Source organism: Manis javanica, chromosome 1 (genome assembly GCF_040802235.1).
Source record: "Manis javanica isolate MJ-LG chromosome 1, MJ_LKY, whole genome shotgun sequence".
In the NCBI taxonomy this organism is placed as follows: domain Eukaryota; kingdom Metazoa; phylum Chordata; class Mammalia; order Pholidota; family Manidae; genus Manis; species Manis javanica.
Window position 1 is genome coordinate 205,514,296 of NC_133156.1, and position 20,049 is coordinate 205,534,344.

The 20,049-nt window shown below is 43.4% G+C and overlaps 1 protein-coding gene across 2 annotated transcripts in view; it reads right to left on the reverse strand.

Moving 5' to 3' along the window:
- Positions 1-20,049, reverse strand: part of PRKCE (protein kinase C epsilon) — a 511,493-nt gene that overhangs the window by 151,920 nt on the left and 339,524 nt on the right. For both annotated transcript variants that reach the window (XM_073213595.1, XM_073213598.1), the window contains exons 6-8: positions 17,808-17,937; positions 2,750-2,892; positions 236-332 (exon numbers count right to left, since the gene is read on the reverse strand). In XM_073213595.1, coding sequence (XP_073069696.1) covers positions 236-332; positions 2,750-2,892; positions 17,808-17,937 — 370 coding nt within the window. The remainder of the gene's footprint in view (positions 1-235; positions 333-2,749; positions 2,893-17,807; positions 17,938-20,049) is intronic.

The window sequence follows — 20,049 nt, forward strand, 5'->3', positions numbered from 1 at the left end:
TTTACCCCGGCTAGAAGGGACTTAAGGCAGGCAAGGCCAAATAGCGCCTCACCCTCAAGAAAGCCTTGTAGAGTAAAAGAACAGCTAATGAGTCAACAGGGAAAGGGTGTCTGAAGAACTTCCAGGGCCGCTGGCTCTTTCAGCTAACAAGGTCATTCCCGGGTGGAGAGGCCTCAAGCTCCTTGGTCCTTCCAGCGACAGAGCTCAGAGGTACAAGCAAATCTGAGGGTCTCACCCTGGTCACAAGGGGAGGTGGGTGCCGACTTGGATCGATCTTCCTCAGATGGTGAGCTTCCAGAAGCAGGCTGTGGGGACTCAGCACCGGCCATGAGCTAGAGAAAGGGAAAGAGGGGAAAGAAGCATCAGAGGGAGATGGTGAGTGTCTGTGAGGTCAGAAATATCAGCACGCTATGCAAAAGGCCAAAGGGCATCCCTGGAGCACAGTCCCACTCGCGGAACTGATATTTTGAAAGCACAGACTCAAGGTGTCATTAGACAATTCAAGGGAGAAAACAAGAAACTTCAGTTTGCTCAATTTTTATTCTATCCAAATATAACTGACCTTTTTAAACAAAGTTCAACCTCACCCCCTCCTAAAATCCTCTCTTGCCTTTGCAAGCAATGCAAGTTACCTCATCCAAAGCAATCTGACACTTGTTGACTTTAACACCTATGTGGCATTTATTCATTATCTTCTTCAGCTTTATTTACGTAATAATATCTGTGTGTGTATATTATGTGGGGCGCTCTACTCAGGTAGACTATAGGTTCTTTGAAGGTAAGACTCTATCCAGTATTTGTATTGCTCCTGGTGACCTGCACAAAATGATACACATAATTGAAGCTCAGATATTTTTAGATGTATTGATATTTGTTGGCAAATTTTAATAGAACACCCCCAGTGAAGTCTCCTTCCTGGCATAAAGGCTGGCATATCCGTTTTAAGTTCCTGTCAAAGTCACAAGCTCTTCTGCTCGCGTCTGCTCGTAATCTTACCAGCTGCGTGCACACAACCTTTCTGGACAATGGACTACATGCAAGGGGTGACGTGAAGGGAAGTGAAGCCCAGCAAGTGCAACACTACTGTAAAGAAGTGCTGTTAGCTTCTGACTGAGGGCACCTCTCCCCCACCCTCCCACACAGTCGGAATGGCTACGCGGCTCCCTTATTTTCCCTTCAGGAACTTTTGCATCATCAGCACTGTAGAAATAAAAGTATCAGGACTCAAGTCCCTTAGTCTTTTACTCTGCCATCCCTGAATTCTCTGTGTTGGCTTACTACTGGGCTCCCCCAAATCCAAGAGAGATTGATGATGTCTGGCTACTGGCATTATAGCTCATATAAATATGGGGAAGAAGGCAAATAGTTTTTTTTTTAATGTTTCATGACAATTAATATTCTGTCTCAGTTCACTTCTAGCAAGGAAAAAACCCATGTTTCCTGAAAAGGGCTCTCTGTATAGCTCATGTGTGTCCAACATTGTCATCACAGGGTATTTGCTTAATCCATCTCTTCAGTGGGACCCTAGCATTTCTGGGTGCTGACATTCTGCTTGCAATTGCATTGCCTTGTCAATATGTGAAGCCCTGTTTCCTGCAGTAGGATCTGCAGAGCTAGAAGAGCTACCAGAAACCCAAATCTCACAGCTAACCAGGGAGAAGAGAATTTTTTCCTCCAATGCTTACAAAACAGCTTTGTTTATTGGGAAGGTAGACAGGGAGAAATTTAAGATGGAAACAATCAAACTTCCCTGTTCAAGGGAAAAGTCTCTTCTGAGAAGCACCAGGGGAAAGGTATGGGCAGCTTCTAAAATGAGAAGAGAAATGCAGATCCCTTCAGAGATATTTCAGGGCAAGATTAAGGGAGAACATTTAGGAGTCAAGATTGGAAAAGCACCCAGAGTCGGACTCCCTTTTCTAGTAAAAGCTTGAGAATGCCTGATACTGGGCAATGAGGGCCACTGCCCACTCCCCCACCTCTCACCAGGACATCTTGCTCAGTTAACATGATTCTCATTTTCTCATAACTTACTTTTTTCAAAGACCTCTTACATTTTCTAGGCTGGGAGCCAAAGCTAAGAAAAGCCTTCAAACAAAATGCAATGGATGCCTGTAGCTCTGTTTACATCTGTGGGCCCTAACTTACCAAAAAAACATTTTAACAAATGGATCTCTTCCTACTGACATTCTGAATGTCACACAAATAGAGATGGGGCTTTGGTCTCCAAAGAAAGGCCCAGATGTTTCATGTCGTGGGAGCACTGACAATACTCCTTGCTCAGCTGAGGGCCAGCACTATCATAAATTTTCTTGGCTTGCTCTCTAGAAAAGAATGTGCTTCCAGTACTTCGTCCATGTACCCTCATTACAGTTATACCAGGGACAAAGTTCAAACACTGACATTGCTTTCATGCCAGTTCTAGGAGCAGATAAGTCATTTCCTTGTCTGGAGCTGTCCTTTTCTAGAGGGAATTCCATAGTCCTTGTCTCAAAGTTTATGTTCCCCTGAGAAACATAATCCTTGAGGCCTGCTTTGTTTTTCCATCACTTCTGGGACTGAAAGGAGACTTAAATGTTACCTGCCTGGCCACTGTTGGTTTTATTTTTTCCTTTAAACACATGCCATTTTTAAGAGTACAGTGTATCAAGCCCAGCAATCTTACAATCTCATTCTAGAAGACTCTCAGGAAGCCAACAGAGAGATGCTGGCCCACAAAGAGCTCCAGAAATACCCCCAAATAACGGGTTACCTTTTTCCTCCTCTGGCCACTGTTGGTGATTTTGTCTGGAGTGACGCCTAGGTCGGCCAGCACTCTGGCAATTCCTCTGGCGTCCACTCCACAGTTGGGAGCCACATTGGTCTCGCAGCGTCGGTGAACATTCATCTTGCAGACTGTAAGGAGACATGGAGAAGAGACTTCCAAATGTTCACAGACTAAAACATGACCTTAGTTTTTTCTGATTGCAAAAGTAATACATGTTCATTTGACAGAATTTGGAAAATGCAGAAAGACAAAAAGAGAAAAATAAAAATCACCTATCAACCCATCACACAAAACTAAACTTATCCATCAAACCACCATACAGAGATAACCACTGTTTACAGATAAATATCACATTATATCTCCTTTCAGGGAGCAGAACACTGACTGTAGAAGTTGATCGGTTTATCTGTAGAAAGTTCACTTGGATTCTGAACCCAAATGGGTCACATAAATACCCATCTCATTACTCTGCTAAAATGTGGGAATATTGTGAGAGTAATGTCCACAGTAGAGCATATCATCTAGATATGCATCTGAAAAGGAGATTGAAGGAGTTGACCTCCAAAGCCCTTTTCAAATCTAAAATCCAATTTCAAAGGAACAAAATCCATCCCTGAATGTCTTTGTTTTGTGCATATCACTCAGTTGTCCTTTGTGTAGAACATCAAAGGTAAAAACAAACTGTTCTGGTTTCTAGTCCAGCATGTAAGGGGCATGGAAGTTGTCACTCAGCCCTAACAAGTACAAAGCTGAAAAAACTAAAAAACCAATAACTCTTCTGAGATCTTCTGAGATTTCCCAGAGAAATAAGGTCACAGGGTAAACTGCTGCCCCCAGAACGGGAGAGACAGACAGGTAACCACAGTGAATCAGAGCATACTGGAGCAGAAAATCCCCAGCAGCGACCTCTGCGGGACCCCAAACCTGAACTGAATTGGCAAATCACTGGAATCTCAAAGACAAGTTCAAGAGTCAAAATAGGGGGCTCCCACCCCACTTCTGTGAGTTTTAATTCTAGGAGCTGGACCAGGTTCTCACAGTGAATACTGTAGAAAAATTCCCTTATGTTACTGGCATGGGTGGAAGACCATTTTGAAATTTCCAGAGCACTCTGTTCTTAACAAGGACCACTCTCGGGAGAAATTATTTTATCAGAGCCTGAACTATATAGTTTTATCAGATCCTAACTGACCTGGGGGAAGGAAAATACCCAACCCCAGCTCCCTCTAGCTTTCCATTTGAGAGAAGGGAAATACCTAATTTCTGCCCACTTTAGCCATCCTGTTCCAACTAAGCAGTGAGGAAGAAGCCCTAAGAAAAATGAAGCTCCTAGTTCAGAAGCATAGTGTCACGAAAGACTAAATGCTTCCTCTCCCTCTTACCACCCCATTCCTGAAGGCCTGATTACTGCAGTTATTTTTATCTAGTATATTATGTTCAGCTATCAAGAAAAAAATGACAAGGCATACCGAAAGACAAAACACAGTTGGAAGAGATGGAGTAAGCATCAGAACCAGACTGGACACAGCAGGGATGTTAGAATTATCAAACAAGGAATTTAAAACAACTATGATTAATAAGCTAAGGGTTCTAATCAATAAAGTAGACAGCATGTAAGAACAGATGGGCAATGTAAGCAGAGAGACAGAAACTCTAAGGGAGAATCAAAAGGAACTGCTAGAGGTCAAAAACACTGCTACAGAATGAAGAATGCCATTGATGGGCCCATTAGTAGAATAGAGATAGCTGAGGAAATAGTCTGAGGATATGACAATAGAAACTTCCAAAACAGAAAAAAAAAAGGGACTGAAAAAGAGGTACCAAAATCTAAGAAATATGAGAACTACACAAAAAGTGTAACATACGTTTAATAGTAATACCAAAAAGGGAAGAAAGACAGAAATGAACAAAAGAAATATTGGAAGAAAAAAATGACTGAAAATGTCCTCTATTAATGTCAGATGCCAAACCACAGATCCAGAAAGCTCAGAGAACAAGGAGCATGGCAAATGAAACAAACAAAACCACCACCACAAAACAAACAAAAACAAATTACACCTAGGCATGTCATAAACAAACTGCAAAAAAATTAAAGATAAAGAAAAATAATCTTGAAAGATGCCAGAATCTTCCCTACAGAAGAGCAAAGAAAAGATCTACCAGCAAATCTGACTTCTCCTCAAAAAGCATGGTAGCAAGAGGGTGGTCTTTTAGGAAAAAAACACAGCAATGTAGAATTTTTTACCCTATGAAATTATCCTTCAAAAGTGAAAGAAAAATCAAAACTTTTTCAGACAAACAAAAATTGAGACAATTTCTGCCAGCAGATCTGTCTTGCAAGAAATGTTAAAAAAAAAGTTCTTTTCAGAGAGAACGAAAATTGTATCAGTCAGAAACTCAGGTCTATATAAAGAAGGGAAGAGCACTAGAGAAGGAATAAGCAATGTAACCTAGAAACTTTTATTTTTCTTATTTTTAATTCATCTATGGTAAAGTTAAAACTTTTATATTTCTTATTTTTAATCTAACAGGTAACAACCTTTCAAAATAATAACAATATTTGATTATGTTGGTTTATATATATAATATATAAAAATATATATGCTTAGTATATATGAAATGATTGATAGTAATGACTCAAAGAGTGGTAGAGAGGAATTAGCTCTCTAATATTATCTCTGAAATATTAGAATATTATTTGAAAGGGACTTAGATTAGTTGTAGATGTATATTGCAAACTCTAGGGCAGCCACTAAAATAAATAGAAAAAGATGAATTGGTATGCTAAGAGAAAATGGAAACACATAAAATGTTCAATTAAAACCACAAAAGGCAGAAAAAGAGTGAAAGATAAAATAGGAACAAAGAACAAGAGCATCACTGGAAAACAGTAGCAAAAATGGTAGTTATTAACCCAACTACATCAATAATCACTTTAAATACCAATGATCTAAATATACCAAATAGAACATAGAGATTATTAGAGTGAATTAAAAAATAACACCCAACTACATGTCATTTACAAGAAACCCATGTTAAGTACAGACACATAGAGATTAAAATTAAAGGTATGGAGAGAGACATATCATACTAACACTAATTAAAAGAAGAAGAAAGGAGTAGCTACATTAATTTCAGACAGAGCGGACCAAAGCAAGGAGTTATCAGGGATAGCAAAGGGCATTACATAATGATAAAGGGGTCAACTGCTTAAGAGACATGAAAATCCTTAATGTCTTTGTGCCAACAATAGAGCATCAAAATATATGAGGCAAAACCAGAACCACGAGGACAAACAGATGAATCTACTATTACAGGTGGAAATTTTAATGCCCTCCTATCAGAAATGGACACATCCAGAAGGCAGAAAATCAGTAAGGACATAGTTGAAGTCAATATCATCAGCAATCAACTGGTTATAATTAATTATTTATCTACTGACTACTTCATCCAACAACAGCAGAAATCACATTCTTCTCAAGTTCACATGGAACATTTTCCACAATAGAACACATTCTTAACAAATTTAAGAGAAAAGAAGTCATACAATGTCTGCTATCAGACCATGGTAGAATTATATTAGGAATCAATAACAGAAAGATAGTTGCAAAATCCCCCATGACTTAGAAACTAATGCACAGCTAAAAAACACACAGGTCAAAGAAATCTCAAGAGAGATTTAAAAATATTTTGACTTCATTGAAAATGAAAATACAACCTATCATAACCAGCAGGTACAGCAAAAACATCCTTGAAAGACACAATCTTCCAGAACTTACACAAAAATGAACACTGTTAGCAATCTCTACCTATTATTGATCATTTTTCAAAAAAAAGACAGCATCAGGTACAGATGGGTTCACTGGCAAGTTGTACCAAACATTTAAGGAAGAAATTATACCAACTCTATGCAATATCTTCTAGGAGATAGAAGCAGAGGGAACATTTTATGTTCCCAACTCATTTTATGAGGCCAGCATCACCCTAATAACAAAACCAACAAAGACATTACAAGAAAAAACAACTAGAGCCCAATATCTCTCAGAAATATCAATATAAAAAAGCCCTCAATAAAACACTAGTAAATTGTATCCAGCAATCTATACAAGCAATATGTGTCATGACCAAATGGGATTTATTTTAGGTATGCAAGGCTAGTTTAATACTTGAAAATCAATTAATGTAATCCATCACATTAACAGGCTAAAGAAGAAAACTCACATAATCCTATTAACAGGTGCAGAAAAAGCATTTGACAAAATCCAATACCCATTCATGATAAATTCTCTCAGCAATGAGAAAATAGAGGGGAACTTCCTCAACTTGATAAAGAACATCTACAAAAATCCTACAACATCATACTTAACTGATGAGAAGCCAGAAGCTTTCTAATTATAGGAACGGGATATCCCCACACCACCTCCTTCTCAATATTGTATCAGAAGTACTAGTTACTGATATAAGAAAAGGAGGTAAGAGGTGTACTAACTGGAATGGAAGAAATTAAACTGTCTTTGTTCACAGATGATATGATTGTCTGCATACAAAATCCAAAAGGACTGACAAAAAACTTCTGGAGCTAATACGTGATTAGAGCAAAGCTGAATACAAGGCTAATATAAAAAAGTCAATCACTTTTATATATATATCAGCAATAATCAAGTGGGATTTGAATTAAAAAATGATCTCTTTTATACCTAAAAAATGAAATACTTAGGTATAAATCTAACAAGATATGTACAAGGTATTTATGAGGAAAATTATAAAACTTTGATGAAAGAAATAGTAAAGAACTAAATAAATGGAGCAAGTTTCCATTTCATAAGTAGGAAGTTTCAGTGTTGTCAGGATGTCAGTTCTTCCCAATGTGATCTATAGATTCAATGCATTCTCAATCAAAATCCCAGAAAGCTATTTTGTGGATGTTGACAAACTGAATTTTACGTTTATACAGAAAGGCAAAGACCCAGAGTAGCTAACCCATTATTGAAGAACAGCAAAATTAGATGATGAAACTACCCAACTTTGACACTTACTATAAAGCTACGATAATCAAAACAGTGTGGTAATGGTGAAACAATAGGCAAAAAATGATGGGAACAGACTAGTGGGCCTGAGAAGAGACCCCTAAGAAAATACCACTGAATTTTGACAAAGGAGCAAAGGCAACACAATGGAGCAAAGACAGTCTGTTCAACAAATGATGCTGGAACAACTGGTCATCCACATGCAAAAAAGAAGGAATCTAGACATAGACCTTACACCCTTTACAAAATTAACTTAAAATGAATCACAGACCCAAATACAAGACACAAAACTATGAAATGCCTAGAACATAATACAGGAGAAAATCTAGGTGACCTTGGTATGGCAATGACTTTTCAAATACCAAATGCATGATCAATTAAGGAAATAATTTGAGTTGGACTTTATAAAATTGAAAACTTTCGTTCTGCAAAAGACATCATCAAGAGAATTAAGACAGTCCACAGATTAGGAGAAAATATGTGCAAAAGACATATTTGATAAAGGACTGTTAGCTAAAACATGCAAAGAACTCTTAAAACTCATAATAAGAAAATAAACAACCCAATATAAAAATAGCAAAAGACCTCAGCAGAAATCTCACCAAAAAAAATACAGATGATGACACACAAGCATATGAGAAGATGCTCAACATCATACATCATTGGGTAACTGCAAATTAAAACAAGATGCCACTATCCATCTATTAGAATGGCCAAAATCTAAAACACTGAGACCACCAAATGCTGGTGAATATATGGAGCTACAGGAATTCTCATTCAGTGATGGTGGGAGGGCAAAAATTACAGCTACTTGGGAGACAGTTTAGCAGTCCCTTGCAAAATTAAACATAATCTTATTATATGATACAGTAATCACTCTTGGCATTTACCCAATGAGCTGAAAACTACGCCCACCCAATAACCTGAACACAGATATTTACAGCAGTTTTATGCATAATTACCAAATCTAGGAAGCAACTAAGATGTCCTTCAGTAAGTGAATGACTAAATAAACTGTTGTACAGTCACACACTGGATATTATTCAGCACTAAAAATAAATTAGCTATTAAACCATGAAAAGACAGGAAGGAACAAAAAAGGCATTATTCCTAAGTTAAAGAAGCCAATCTGAAAAGTCTCCATACTGTATGAATTCCAACTATATAACATTCTGGAAAAGGCAAAAGGAGACAGTAAAAGCATCAGTAGATGCAAGGGGTAAGGTGGGAGGCAGGGATAGAGAGGCAGAGCACAGAGGGCTTTTAGGTCAGTGCAACTATTCTGTATAAAACCGTAATGGTGCAAAGTGTGTATTTGTTCAAACTCATGGAAGAGTATTACACCAAGAGTGAAACCAGTAAACAGAGTGACAATGAAGTGTCAATGTTGGTTCACTGATTCTAACAAATGTACCGCTCTCGTGGGGATGTTGATGATGGGGGAGACTCTGTGTGGGGAAGTGGGTATATGGGAAATCTCTGTACCTGCCCCTCAACACACACACACACACACACACACACACACACACACACACACACACTCTTTGTGGAATGAAACACACACACACACACACACACACACACACACACACACACACACACACACACACACACACACACTCTTTGTGGAATGAAACCAGGCAGGATGGTCAGACCTCCTGCCTGCTCTGTACCTGCCCCTCAACACACACTCTCTCTCTCTCTCTCTTTTTCTGGAATGAAACCAGGCAGGATGGTCAGACCTCCTGCCTGCTGTTCTGGCAACAGCCTGGTCACTGTCCTGAAAGAGGGGACAGTACAGATCCCCCCAACCCAGGCTTGGAGAGTTCAAAGGAGCTCTGGAGCTGAAGATGGTCACAGAACAAAGGTGGGGTGTGGGTGGGGGAAGCTGGTGGGAAGGGCACCTGCTCACACAATATAAACAAGCAGGAAAGCCCCGCAGCAGCTGGCTGTGGTGCTGCCTCCGCTGAGTCATTACCAGCAACCCCTGGAAATCCACAGGCCCACCATGCACTCCAGGCAGCAGCATGCTCTGAATTCTCTGTCTGCCCCTCTTAGCAAGAGCTCCTCACTGACACTCAGTTTGCCTTGCTGAATCCTGCCCTCCAGCCCCATGAGAGCTCTCTTCTGCCTCTTCATGAGGGGACAGAAAGAAGAAGGATGAAGCAACCCCAATTTAGAGAATTTCTTGCAAGAGCAGCCTGTTTACATAATTTAGCCACTGGCGCCCTCTGGTGTTAAAATCCTGTACCTGTTCTTCTGAACAAAACAATTAGCTTCGCAGGACAACAAAATAGACACGGTCTTCGAGGACTTCTGTTTTTTGTTTCTGTTTTTGTTTTTAAAAATTCTGTTATTTCCCTGGCAGGGCTGTGTAGCTGTCTTAATATGTAAAAATAAAATCCTAATACCATTATCAGTTCAAATAGACAACATGAGCTAGTAACTTTGAAAGTGTTTTGAAAGTCTGGAAATAGGAGAGCAAAGCCTCCTGAGGAAGGGGAGCTTGAGCTAATTCATGCAGTCACAGTGGGGTTCCTGGAAGCTGGGGTGACACCCAGAGGCTGCAGACCAGTGAAAGGAAATGGATGTGCCAGCCGAAACCAAACCAAAAGAACCAGAGTTTTGTTTACATTAACCTGGGCCAAGAAACCACCCAAATTCCCAGCCTTAGCCAACGCGCCACCCCATCACAACTGTGTGCACAAAGGCAAGGGCCATTAGCCCTGGAATGCCCATCCACGCTCGCCCGGGCTGTCTCCTACTGCTCATCTGCAGTGGTTTCACTTGGTGATCTGTGTTGGGAAGAAACAGGGCAGCCTTGCTGGGGTTTTTTAAAAAGGAGACTCATTACCCCATTGTTACACAGCTATTCATCACATATTTCTTCAGCTCCTACTGTGTGCTGGGTGGTGCTGTAGCAATCTTCCTTAGGACAGACAGTCTCAGGCATGCTGAACCTCATTTTATGTCATCCATTCTACCATTCTTTGGGGAGATTTTATTTCCATGTTACCACCCTGTTCACAGCTAAGATTAAAGCTAGGATTAGATATGGGTTAGGCTGTCGGGAACTCTTCCAAAGCAAGCAGCCGACCTGAGAACAATGGCCAAGCCATGCCTGAGAAGATAGGCAGGCCTGTGTGTCCCGCAGAAACGTCTTTCTGTGAGGGTGATTTGGCCCTTGAGCAGGAGCCAGGCAATGGCTTGATTTCATAACAGTCGGCCATGCCATGCTCAGAGACAGAGAACAAACAACTGTGAATAGGAAATTGTGTAACTGTGTAATGCAAGTTGGCAGCAGTGGGAGAGTGGCAGACTGTAGAGTCCAGGGAGAAAAGATAAGAAAGGGATGATAGGGGTAGCCCCTTGGGGGTCACGCCGGGCACCAAATGCCACCCACTAGAGATCTGGGAATCCTGATCACATTGGAACATTATTCAAAGCTTTCCAGAGACTAGGACTGGTCACTGTCTGCTATCAAGCAGTCCTCAGATGAAAGCTCTGCATCTTCTACCCTCCTTCCACACATGATAGGGGGCACTGGTCAGGGACCCCAGGCATTTCCAGATACTACTGCAAAGGGTTCAGAATCAACCAAAAAGACTCCATGGTGTTTCAGTGTTGAGCACTGAACTGCTTCTTCCTTTCCTGGCCTGCAGTTATAATGGTTACCTACCTAAAATGCTTTCCCTTTATCCTCCTTTCCAGGTCCTTCACCCTCAAAAGTATAGCTCAAGCCCCATCCCCGCACCCACCCCCACAAAGTCTATCCTGACCATCCAAGCCCTGAAGATTTCTCTTGCCCATGAATTGCTCACACGTATTTCTGACTCACTTCTTGAATTACTGTCTATTATTTAGTTTGTTATGTTTAATGTACAGTGCACATTTCTAGAAGGCTAATGTAATGCTTTATCTCCAAGTTCTCCATGATGTCCTGCACAAATGAGGATGTCATGCTTTTCAGTGTATTCTAACCCTATGGATAGAACTTAGGCAACATAAATGACTACTCTCAGACTAGACCCCAACAGATAATAGGTGACTAAAAACCTAAACTCCCCGCCCAAACATTCTCTGGTCATGCAAAATTAAACTGCAAGGCAAAAGAAAGTATAGCAGTCAGTTAACATGAATTTATTTAAAAGTAAACAACAACAAAAGTCCTTTACATAATTCCGTCATATGATTCAACCACACACAAAAAACAGAGCTTAGTTACTATAGGATTTCTAGAGGCGTTTCCTCCACAACTGTTTGTACATATGCATGAAGATGCATGTATGAGGATGTCTGCAGCAGCATAAAATAGTAAGAACACAGAAACAAGTAAATGTCCATAAAGAGGGTAATCTTTAAATAATGTATGGAATGGCCATAATGTGAAATAAGCAGCCATTTAAAAGAATGAAGTAGGTTCATACACACTGACTTAGAAATACTCTAAGATATATTGCAGGAAAAGCGAATTATATAACAATGCATATGGGATTTAATTAACAATTTTTATTGAGTGCTAATGTGTCAGGCACCATTCTAGGTGCTGGAGAAATAGCAGAGAACAAAACAAGCAAAAACCCTCTGCCTTCATGGGCCCTATATTCTGAAAGAATTAAGTATAATATATAAGTAGTTTTAGAATATTAGCAGGGGATAAGCACTTACAGAGAAAAAGCAAGCAGAAGAAGTGATATAAGGTGAGAGATAAGAGGTTCAGTTTTGAAAAGGGTGCTCAGAGTAGACCTCACAGAGAGGTGATCACATTTGTGTGGGTAGGGGTGGTGCACGGATATGGAGCGGGGCAGCTTTTAAGTGATCTCTACCTCCTAGTATTCATGTCCTTATGTAATTCCCTCACACTGAGTATGGGCTGGACATAGTATTCTGTTCCAAGGAACAGAAAATGTCATAAGTGATGGGAAATCATTTTTGAGATCAGGTTACAAAAGACTGGCTTCTGTTTTAAGCACCCTTTCTTGCTTGCTTGCTCTGAAGGAAGCCAGCTGCCATGGTGTGAGCTGCCCTATGGAGAGGCCCATGTGGCAAGAGACTGACGTCTCCAGTGAGAAGCCAGCAAGGACCTGCAGTTGCCAACAGCTACATGAATGTACTTGTAAGGAATCCTCTTACAGGTGAGTCTTCAGATGAGACCATAGCCCCAGTTGATGGCTTGACTGTAAGCTCATGAGAGACCCTGAGTCAGAAGTACTCAGCTGAGCTCACGAAGACTTATGACCCATAGAAAGATAACAAATATTGGTTGTTTTAAGCCATTAGGTTTTGGGATAATTTGTTATGCAGCAAGAGATATCTAATACAGAGAGCTGGAGTGTGTGTGTGTGTGTGTGCATGTGCAAGCACACATATCCATGGAGGAAAAGTATACAAGAAGGCCTGAAAGGATGCACAGCAAACTGTTAGTAGCAGTTAAGTCTGGAGACAGAAGTAGAAAGAGAAAATAAAGAAGGACTCTAATATTTAATACATATATATGTATATGCACACACACACACTCTTAAGCCTTGATGAAATGTTTCACAGTGAGAATTATTTACATATCACTTACAATCTTTTTTTTCTAAAAATATAAATGAAACTTGAAGTTATAACAAAGAGACTAGTTGTTATGAAAATAGTAAAGGACTGACATTTTCAGAAATGATGAGAAAAATACCCTTTTTTATGTATTTAGTGCTTTCTAAATACCCTAAACCCTTTTAAAGAGGGAAGGAAGGAAAGAAGGTGGAAAGCAAAGGAGCAGGGAGGGAGACCTTCCCTTCTCTCAATCTTTATGGCTCCCCACTCCATGAGGAATGCTGCTAAGATCACTGTGCTCATTATTTTCATCACATTTCTCAGAGGGCAGGAGGGCATTTGGAATTAAATGGAAGCCCAGGATCACCAAGCCAGGCGACCTCCCTATAATTGCCCAGCCAGGCAGTAATGGAACCAAGACCAGAACAGCAACCCAAACTCCTAACCTGTGTTCTCCACAGGCCACAACATCCTAAAGGGTTTGTCTTCAAACAAAATGACCATTCTTCATTACTTCCTTAAGAGTTCAGTGACATTCTGGCCCTTAGTCCCTGAAAGCAAAGATGGGATCTCAGAGAGAGGCGGGGAGGCAGAAAGGGCACTCTTAGGAACCTGCAGGCCAGACCCTTCCCAGTGTACCCTCGCCCCCACCTGGGCCTAGAGCTGCAATCAGAGCAGACCAGCAGGTGCAGGGGGCCACCCCACATGGGGATGAGAAAAAAACCCAGGGCTTCTGCAGGTCTCTGCAGGGCAGGCTGGGAGCCGTGTAAAGAGATCTGGCTTTCTGTTAAATTGCCCCTTGGTACCTGATGACTTGAGGGCAGCTGTGCTGGAGATGTGTGGGACCAAGGGCAGGAGAGAAATGAGGGATGGGCCAAAAAGCAGGTGAAATCCCCTGATCTTTTTTAGAAAAGGAAAATAAATAAAAAGCTACACTGTCTTTCTCTCAGGCAGGGGTAGCCTGGGGAGGCACTGACTCCACGGGTCAATGGAAAAATGAAACACAGGTGTAAAAGGGTCTTAGAGAGGTTACACTATGCAGGTGAAGGTCAGGTGAGGGAAGCAGCACAGTGAAAGTGAAGAGCAAAAAGGATTCAAATGCCTCAGAGACTTAGTGATGCTGATATTTGGACAATTGAAGCTACTTTCTGGACCTCTAGCTGTGTATGAAGTGCTCAGACAGACACACACCTGAGTCTGGAGAGAGAGACTTTATGGTACTTAAATTATAAGACAAAAGACAGGAATGAAATATTGTGCCTACCCACTTAGTGCTGGTGTTTTTCTGCCCTTGACTAAGGAACTCAGTCACCCAGCACCTGTCCATGAGCATTCCCCTCCTGTCTGGAGCCTCAGGGCTGTGGGCAGTGGGACGGCAGCCCAGAGGACATCGATGGGCCGCTCCAGCTCCCGGGAGCCCTGTGGGAGTTGTCCATCTCCAGCTCTCTGTTCCCCACTAGCACAATGTGGTTAATTGTGTTCCCTCTGCCTGGCGAACAGAGCAACAAGCCCTGGAAGAGTACATACCTAATACTTGAACCTATGTGACTGGGACAATTTGAAAGGTAGAGTGACAAAGACAGTTTTCTGCATCCTTCCCTATAGACCCAAGCTCTCAAAGAAACCTGTTTTGCTAAAAATATCTGACCCTATTCCCAGGAGTGAGAAGGGCAACAAAGCAGATGCTACAGCGCAGCAGGCCAAATGGCTGGGTTCCTCCATGGCCAGGGGAGCAGGGCTCCAGCCCAGGAGGCTATGTCAGCACCATCCAGCCAAGGGATAAACCTCACAGAGGCACCAGCAGAGCATGTGGAGCACAGACCAGAGTCGGGTGCCGGAGCCAGGCCACCTGGGTTTAATGCCACCTCCAGGGGAACATGCTCTGGGACCCTAGCAGGTCACTAAGTCTCGATTCCTTTTCCTTGGTAATCACAGCAGCAGAACCAGGCACAGACCCAGGCCCCTTCCCTGACCCATGCTGGCCTTTTCGGGCCATCACCCTCTCCACAGATTAAGTGGTCTGCAGGGACAAAAAGACTTGAGGTTGAGGAAGGATCAAAAGTAAACAGAGGGGATTTGGGAGCAGTAAAACCATTCTGTACGACACTGTAAGGGTGGACTTATGTCACACATTTGTCAGAATGTCCAACACCAGGAGTGGTCCTCATGTAGATTACAGACCTTAGGTGGTAAGGAAGTGTTACTGTAGGTCCAGTGATTGTAACAAATGTACTGCTCCAGTAAAATATCAGTATTTATGAGATGGAAGTAATCATTTAAATTCCTTAGGTAGACCAATAATTAGTATATTCACTAAAAACCAGATATGGCCTCATTACAGTCCCACCCAAAGCAGGCTCTATGCTTCCCGGCAACCCTAGTCAACTTTCCCAAAGTGCATCACTCCTCTGCTAAAAACATCCGAGATTCTGGCTCCATTTCCTTCTTCCTTTTCCATTGTTGTAATGTCACTAATGGTCAAAAAGGGTTTCAGGCAGGCCCTTTCCTTTCATAGTTGTGCGCTAGACTACTACTGAAAAGGGTGACTGAACGCCTGAGCAGCTCATGCAGGATGCAGGCATGCCAACAGGCAGCGCTGCGCCTCCTCCTGCCCCAGGTCAGGGCGTCCTCAGTCCCCCGATGGCTACACCAAGCTTCACCACCGTCCTCAGGCTTCCCACAGCCCTGCTGCTCACCTCGACTTTATAGAAGATCTCCTATTTAGGACAACGTGGGGATTCTCACTGCCGTGCTTCAAGGCTTCAGAACGTGAATGATCATTTTGTCCCCTCACCTCCTCCTGGATTCCATGTCCCTGACACAGAAGACTGCATCCAGGCCTGGTCTTGAGGCCTTCCCTCCATCTGGGAGGAGGGATATTCATCTTTCCCCACAAGCCCCCCTCCTCCGCCCCTGTTGCATCAATGGCTCTCCTCTCTTCTAGCTCATTAATCTCTTCTTTTCCACTATCTTTTTTCTGATTATATAAAACATTCTGGAAATACTTCAGCCTCCATTCTTGCTTCAGCCCCTCTGCTCTTGGGCTCAGATCCCCACCGTCCCAATGAGACAGCTCCTGCCAAGGTCACTCGTGACCTCCTCATCCTTAAATCCAACCTCATGTTCCACTTCTTACCTTAAATAACCTCTTAGAAGTAAGTATTTGGTATCACCCATCACTTCCTCTTTAATTTTTAAAAAACCCTCTGTACTCTTCTGACTCCCAGGATACCATTCCGTGTTAGCTCCCCTCCTGCCTCTCAGGCCCTTCCCTCCCACTGCCTTTGCGGGCTTACCCTCGGAGGCTGCTGACTTTGCTCCCCGAGCCCCACGGTGTCATCATCTCTCTTCATACTCAAGGTACTTCTCCTGCGGGTGGCATCTACTTTACAGCTTTAACTACTACTTAGACATTGACAAATCCCAACTCTAAATGCAGCCCAGACCTTCCCCCTGAATTTCAGTGAGAATGCCCAACAGTGGGCAGCTCCCAGAGGCACCTCAAAGTGTCCCCAGCTCAGCTGCACACCCCGCCGCCAGCCCTGTTGTCCCTCCTGAATTCCCTATCACAGTGCATCACCACTACCCTCGGCTGGATCTGGCCACTACCACTGGTAAATTACTCCTCAATCTCTCAGGTTACTCTCCTCTTTATCCCCAGGATAATCATCACGGCTCACTGGGATGCCCCCAGTGACCAATTTGTTCATGGCCTCAGTTCTCCTTACACTTTACCTCTTCTTATAATTTTCACACAGTGAGAATTTATTGACAATGCATTTGGTACAAAGACTAGAGCACTGTTTTTGTAATGTCCACACACTATTCCTGCCCAGTGATGCCTGGTTGTCTAACTCTGCACAGATGGACTAACTTCTGACCCAAGATATCCAGTCAGACCCCCAGAGTATGTCTGACGTCCCCATACTAAGTGCTGCTACCCCCATCACTTGGCGTGCCCCCTGAGCAGAAGACATTCACAAGCAGGACAGCAGGAAAGAGGAAGGAATCCGAGGCTCGGGAGTCAAGCTACAAACTCTTTCTGCTAGTAAGCTGTGTGATGGGAACAAGCTGGTCTCTGAGCCTCAGCTTCCTCACTGGGCACACAGAGAAATCCCCTGCAGGCCTATGAAGGATCATTAAGATGTCATGTGATGGAGTTCTAGCTTGGCTCCTTCCAAGAGTAAGCACTAAACCACGGATTATGACACAAAAATATCTATTACTTATTTCAGGGCCTAATTCCAAAAATATTTCTTCCCTTCAGCTCCAATGTATCTTTTCCTTAACTTATTTGTATACTTTCATCAATTCATCTTGTCTGCCTAGATAGTTAACTATCTTAAAAGGTGGAATTGTACCTCCACCCTGCCATTCCCCTTCTGGAGTCCCCTTGGAGAACAGACGAAGTTTTAAGAAGAGGAGACAAAGGGGCGTGTGGGTGCTGGGGGGTGAGGGCAGCGCACAGGGTGCCTTACCTTTGCACTGCAAGCCCTGCCGCAGGAGGCCCCAGAGCAAGGACCCGCAGTGGTCGCAGAAGGTGGGCACCTTGTAGTTGTGGATGCCAAACTTGTGGGGCATGTTGACGCTGAACCGCTGGGAGCCCACCTGCAGGGATGGCAAAACACAGGGTCACCACCAAGCTCCTTTGCAGCCTGGAGTGCTCATTTTGGGTCTGCTACAGAACTTCTTTCCAGGAAGGCATGGTCTCTGTCGGTGGCAGGCCTTAGCATGGCTCTGAAAGCTGCCCGGAGAAACAAGGTAGAGAGAGACCCCTCCTGTCCTTGGGTCTTTGCCCCGATGCCCTTTCCCATTCTCTGTGGCTCTGTTTGACTTTGCAAGCCCAGATCTGCTCCCTGCCAAGTCCCTCCAGGACTTTAGGTCTCCAACTTGAACCGTGCATGGCACTCAATCTGTACCTGGCACTTCACCATGAATGAGATGTCACCGTGCACTTTCAATGCTACTTTGTGCCTGGAAGCCTTGCCAAGACAGTCGTTCGGCAGTGGACGCAGGATTCTACAAACACCCTGAAAACCCAACACAGCTGTGGAAACTGTAAGTCATCAGTTAGAACCAACATTAATCACAGTGAAGACTTCTAACACAGAGCTGTGATCACTAAGGGTGCTAAGGTTCGGTGCTGGTCATGGGCCAGCATTGCTACCACAGCTACACCTCACCACCACCCTGCAGGGTAGACGCCACTGGGAGCCTGAGTTTACAGGTGGAGAAGTTACAGCACCCTGAGATCAGGAAACATGCCTGGTAAGTTGATGAGAGGCAGAATCAGGATCTGATGCCCATGAGTTGGAATTCAGAGCCCAGACCTTTTAACAACTATGCTGCCACTTACTGATTATTTAAAAGGAGTAAAAAGAAGGTGGCAAGATGGGTGGAGAAAGGAGGGAGAAGAAGAACCAGGTATCTGATCTGGAGGCCTAGGTCTTCCCCAAACCCCCTGTGAGGTCTCAGGCAGTCTGCTGACTACCTGACACTTCTGACTCCTTCTCTGGCAAATGAGGACAGGACCCATCCCACCCAATGTCACAGGATTGCTGGGGTGGATGAGACTCCTGGGGTGGAAGAAGCAAGAAGCATTAAATGTTCCACAGAAGCAATGGGTCGTCGGTATGGTCTACCTTCCTGGGCTCCCTCCAGAGCTACTGTCCATGTGTCTCTGGTGCAGCAGCTGTACTGGCCAGGCCCCTCTCTGAATGGGCAGGGCACCATCCCCTGAGAGCCCTGTGGCCTGGGGAGAAAGTCACCCGTGCTACTCCGGGAAGCAGGAACTGGAAAGCATGCAGCGAAGAAGCTGTCCTGGGCTCACAGCTAACTGGCGAGTGAAAGGCTCCAGGGCAGGACTGAGAAGTGGGAGTGAGAGCGGAATGTGGACGGGACACAAACACAGAGGCATACCTGGGTGCAGGCTTCTGCTCAAGGTCACTCAACTTTATAACAGGTTCCCTATCACCCAGCAACAAGGAACGGCTGATCCGTCCACTGGAAGGGAATTTTACTGACTCCTGCATGGGCCGTCAATTAAGCTCCTACCCCAGTCCAAGATTCCCAGACTTAAGGAAAACAATTGTGCGCACCCCTTCTTATATTCATGGCTTAGATGTGTCTATATGTGAATACAGTCAGGTCAATTCTCTATCTACCTGCTCACCCTGAAGGACATAGGAGATCATTGTGCCCACTCCATTTCTGCAAATGCTGAAGACATGGCTGACCTAAACTGAGAATACAGTAGTGGTATTCCAGGAAGAGCTTTAAGGGATATGGACGGCAGACAAAGGTGAAGGGGTGGGAAAGTGTCCCAGGCACCCAGGAGATGCTGTGTGCAGCAGGGAGACGTGTGTGACCCTCAGCTGCACCCACTAAGGACTCAAAGCTATCAGAGAATGGTGGGAGAAGGGTGAGCAATGCAAGAGGATGCCACAGAAATCAGACAGACTGTGTGACAGACACCAGGGCCACATGCACGCAGGGGCACCCACCACTCTAACCAAGGAAGGCTTAGAAACAGAGGAGTGAGTTAGACCAACCCAGAGTACACAGGGAGGAAGAAAAATTGGAAGTTTAAAAAAAGAAGAAATGAGGAAGGGAGGGGGACCCAGAGAGCATTCCTTGGTCACCACCCCAAGAGGAATGGGGAGGGCTGTACATCCTAAGCACTAACACACACACACACACACACACACACACACACACACA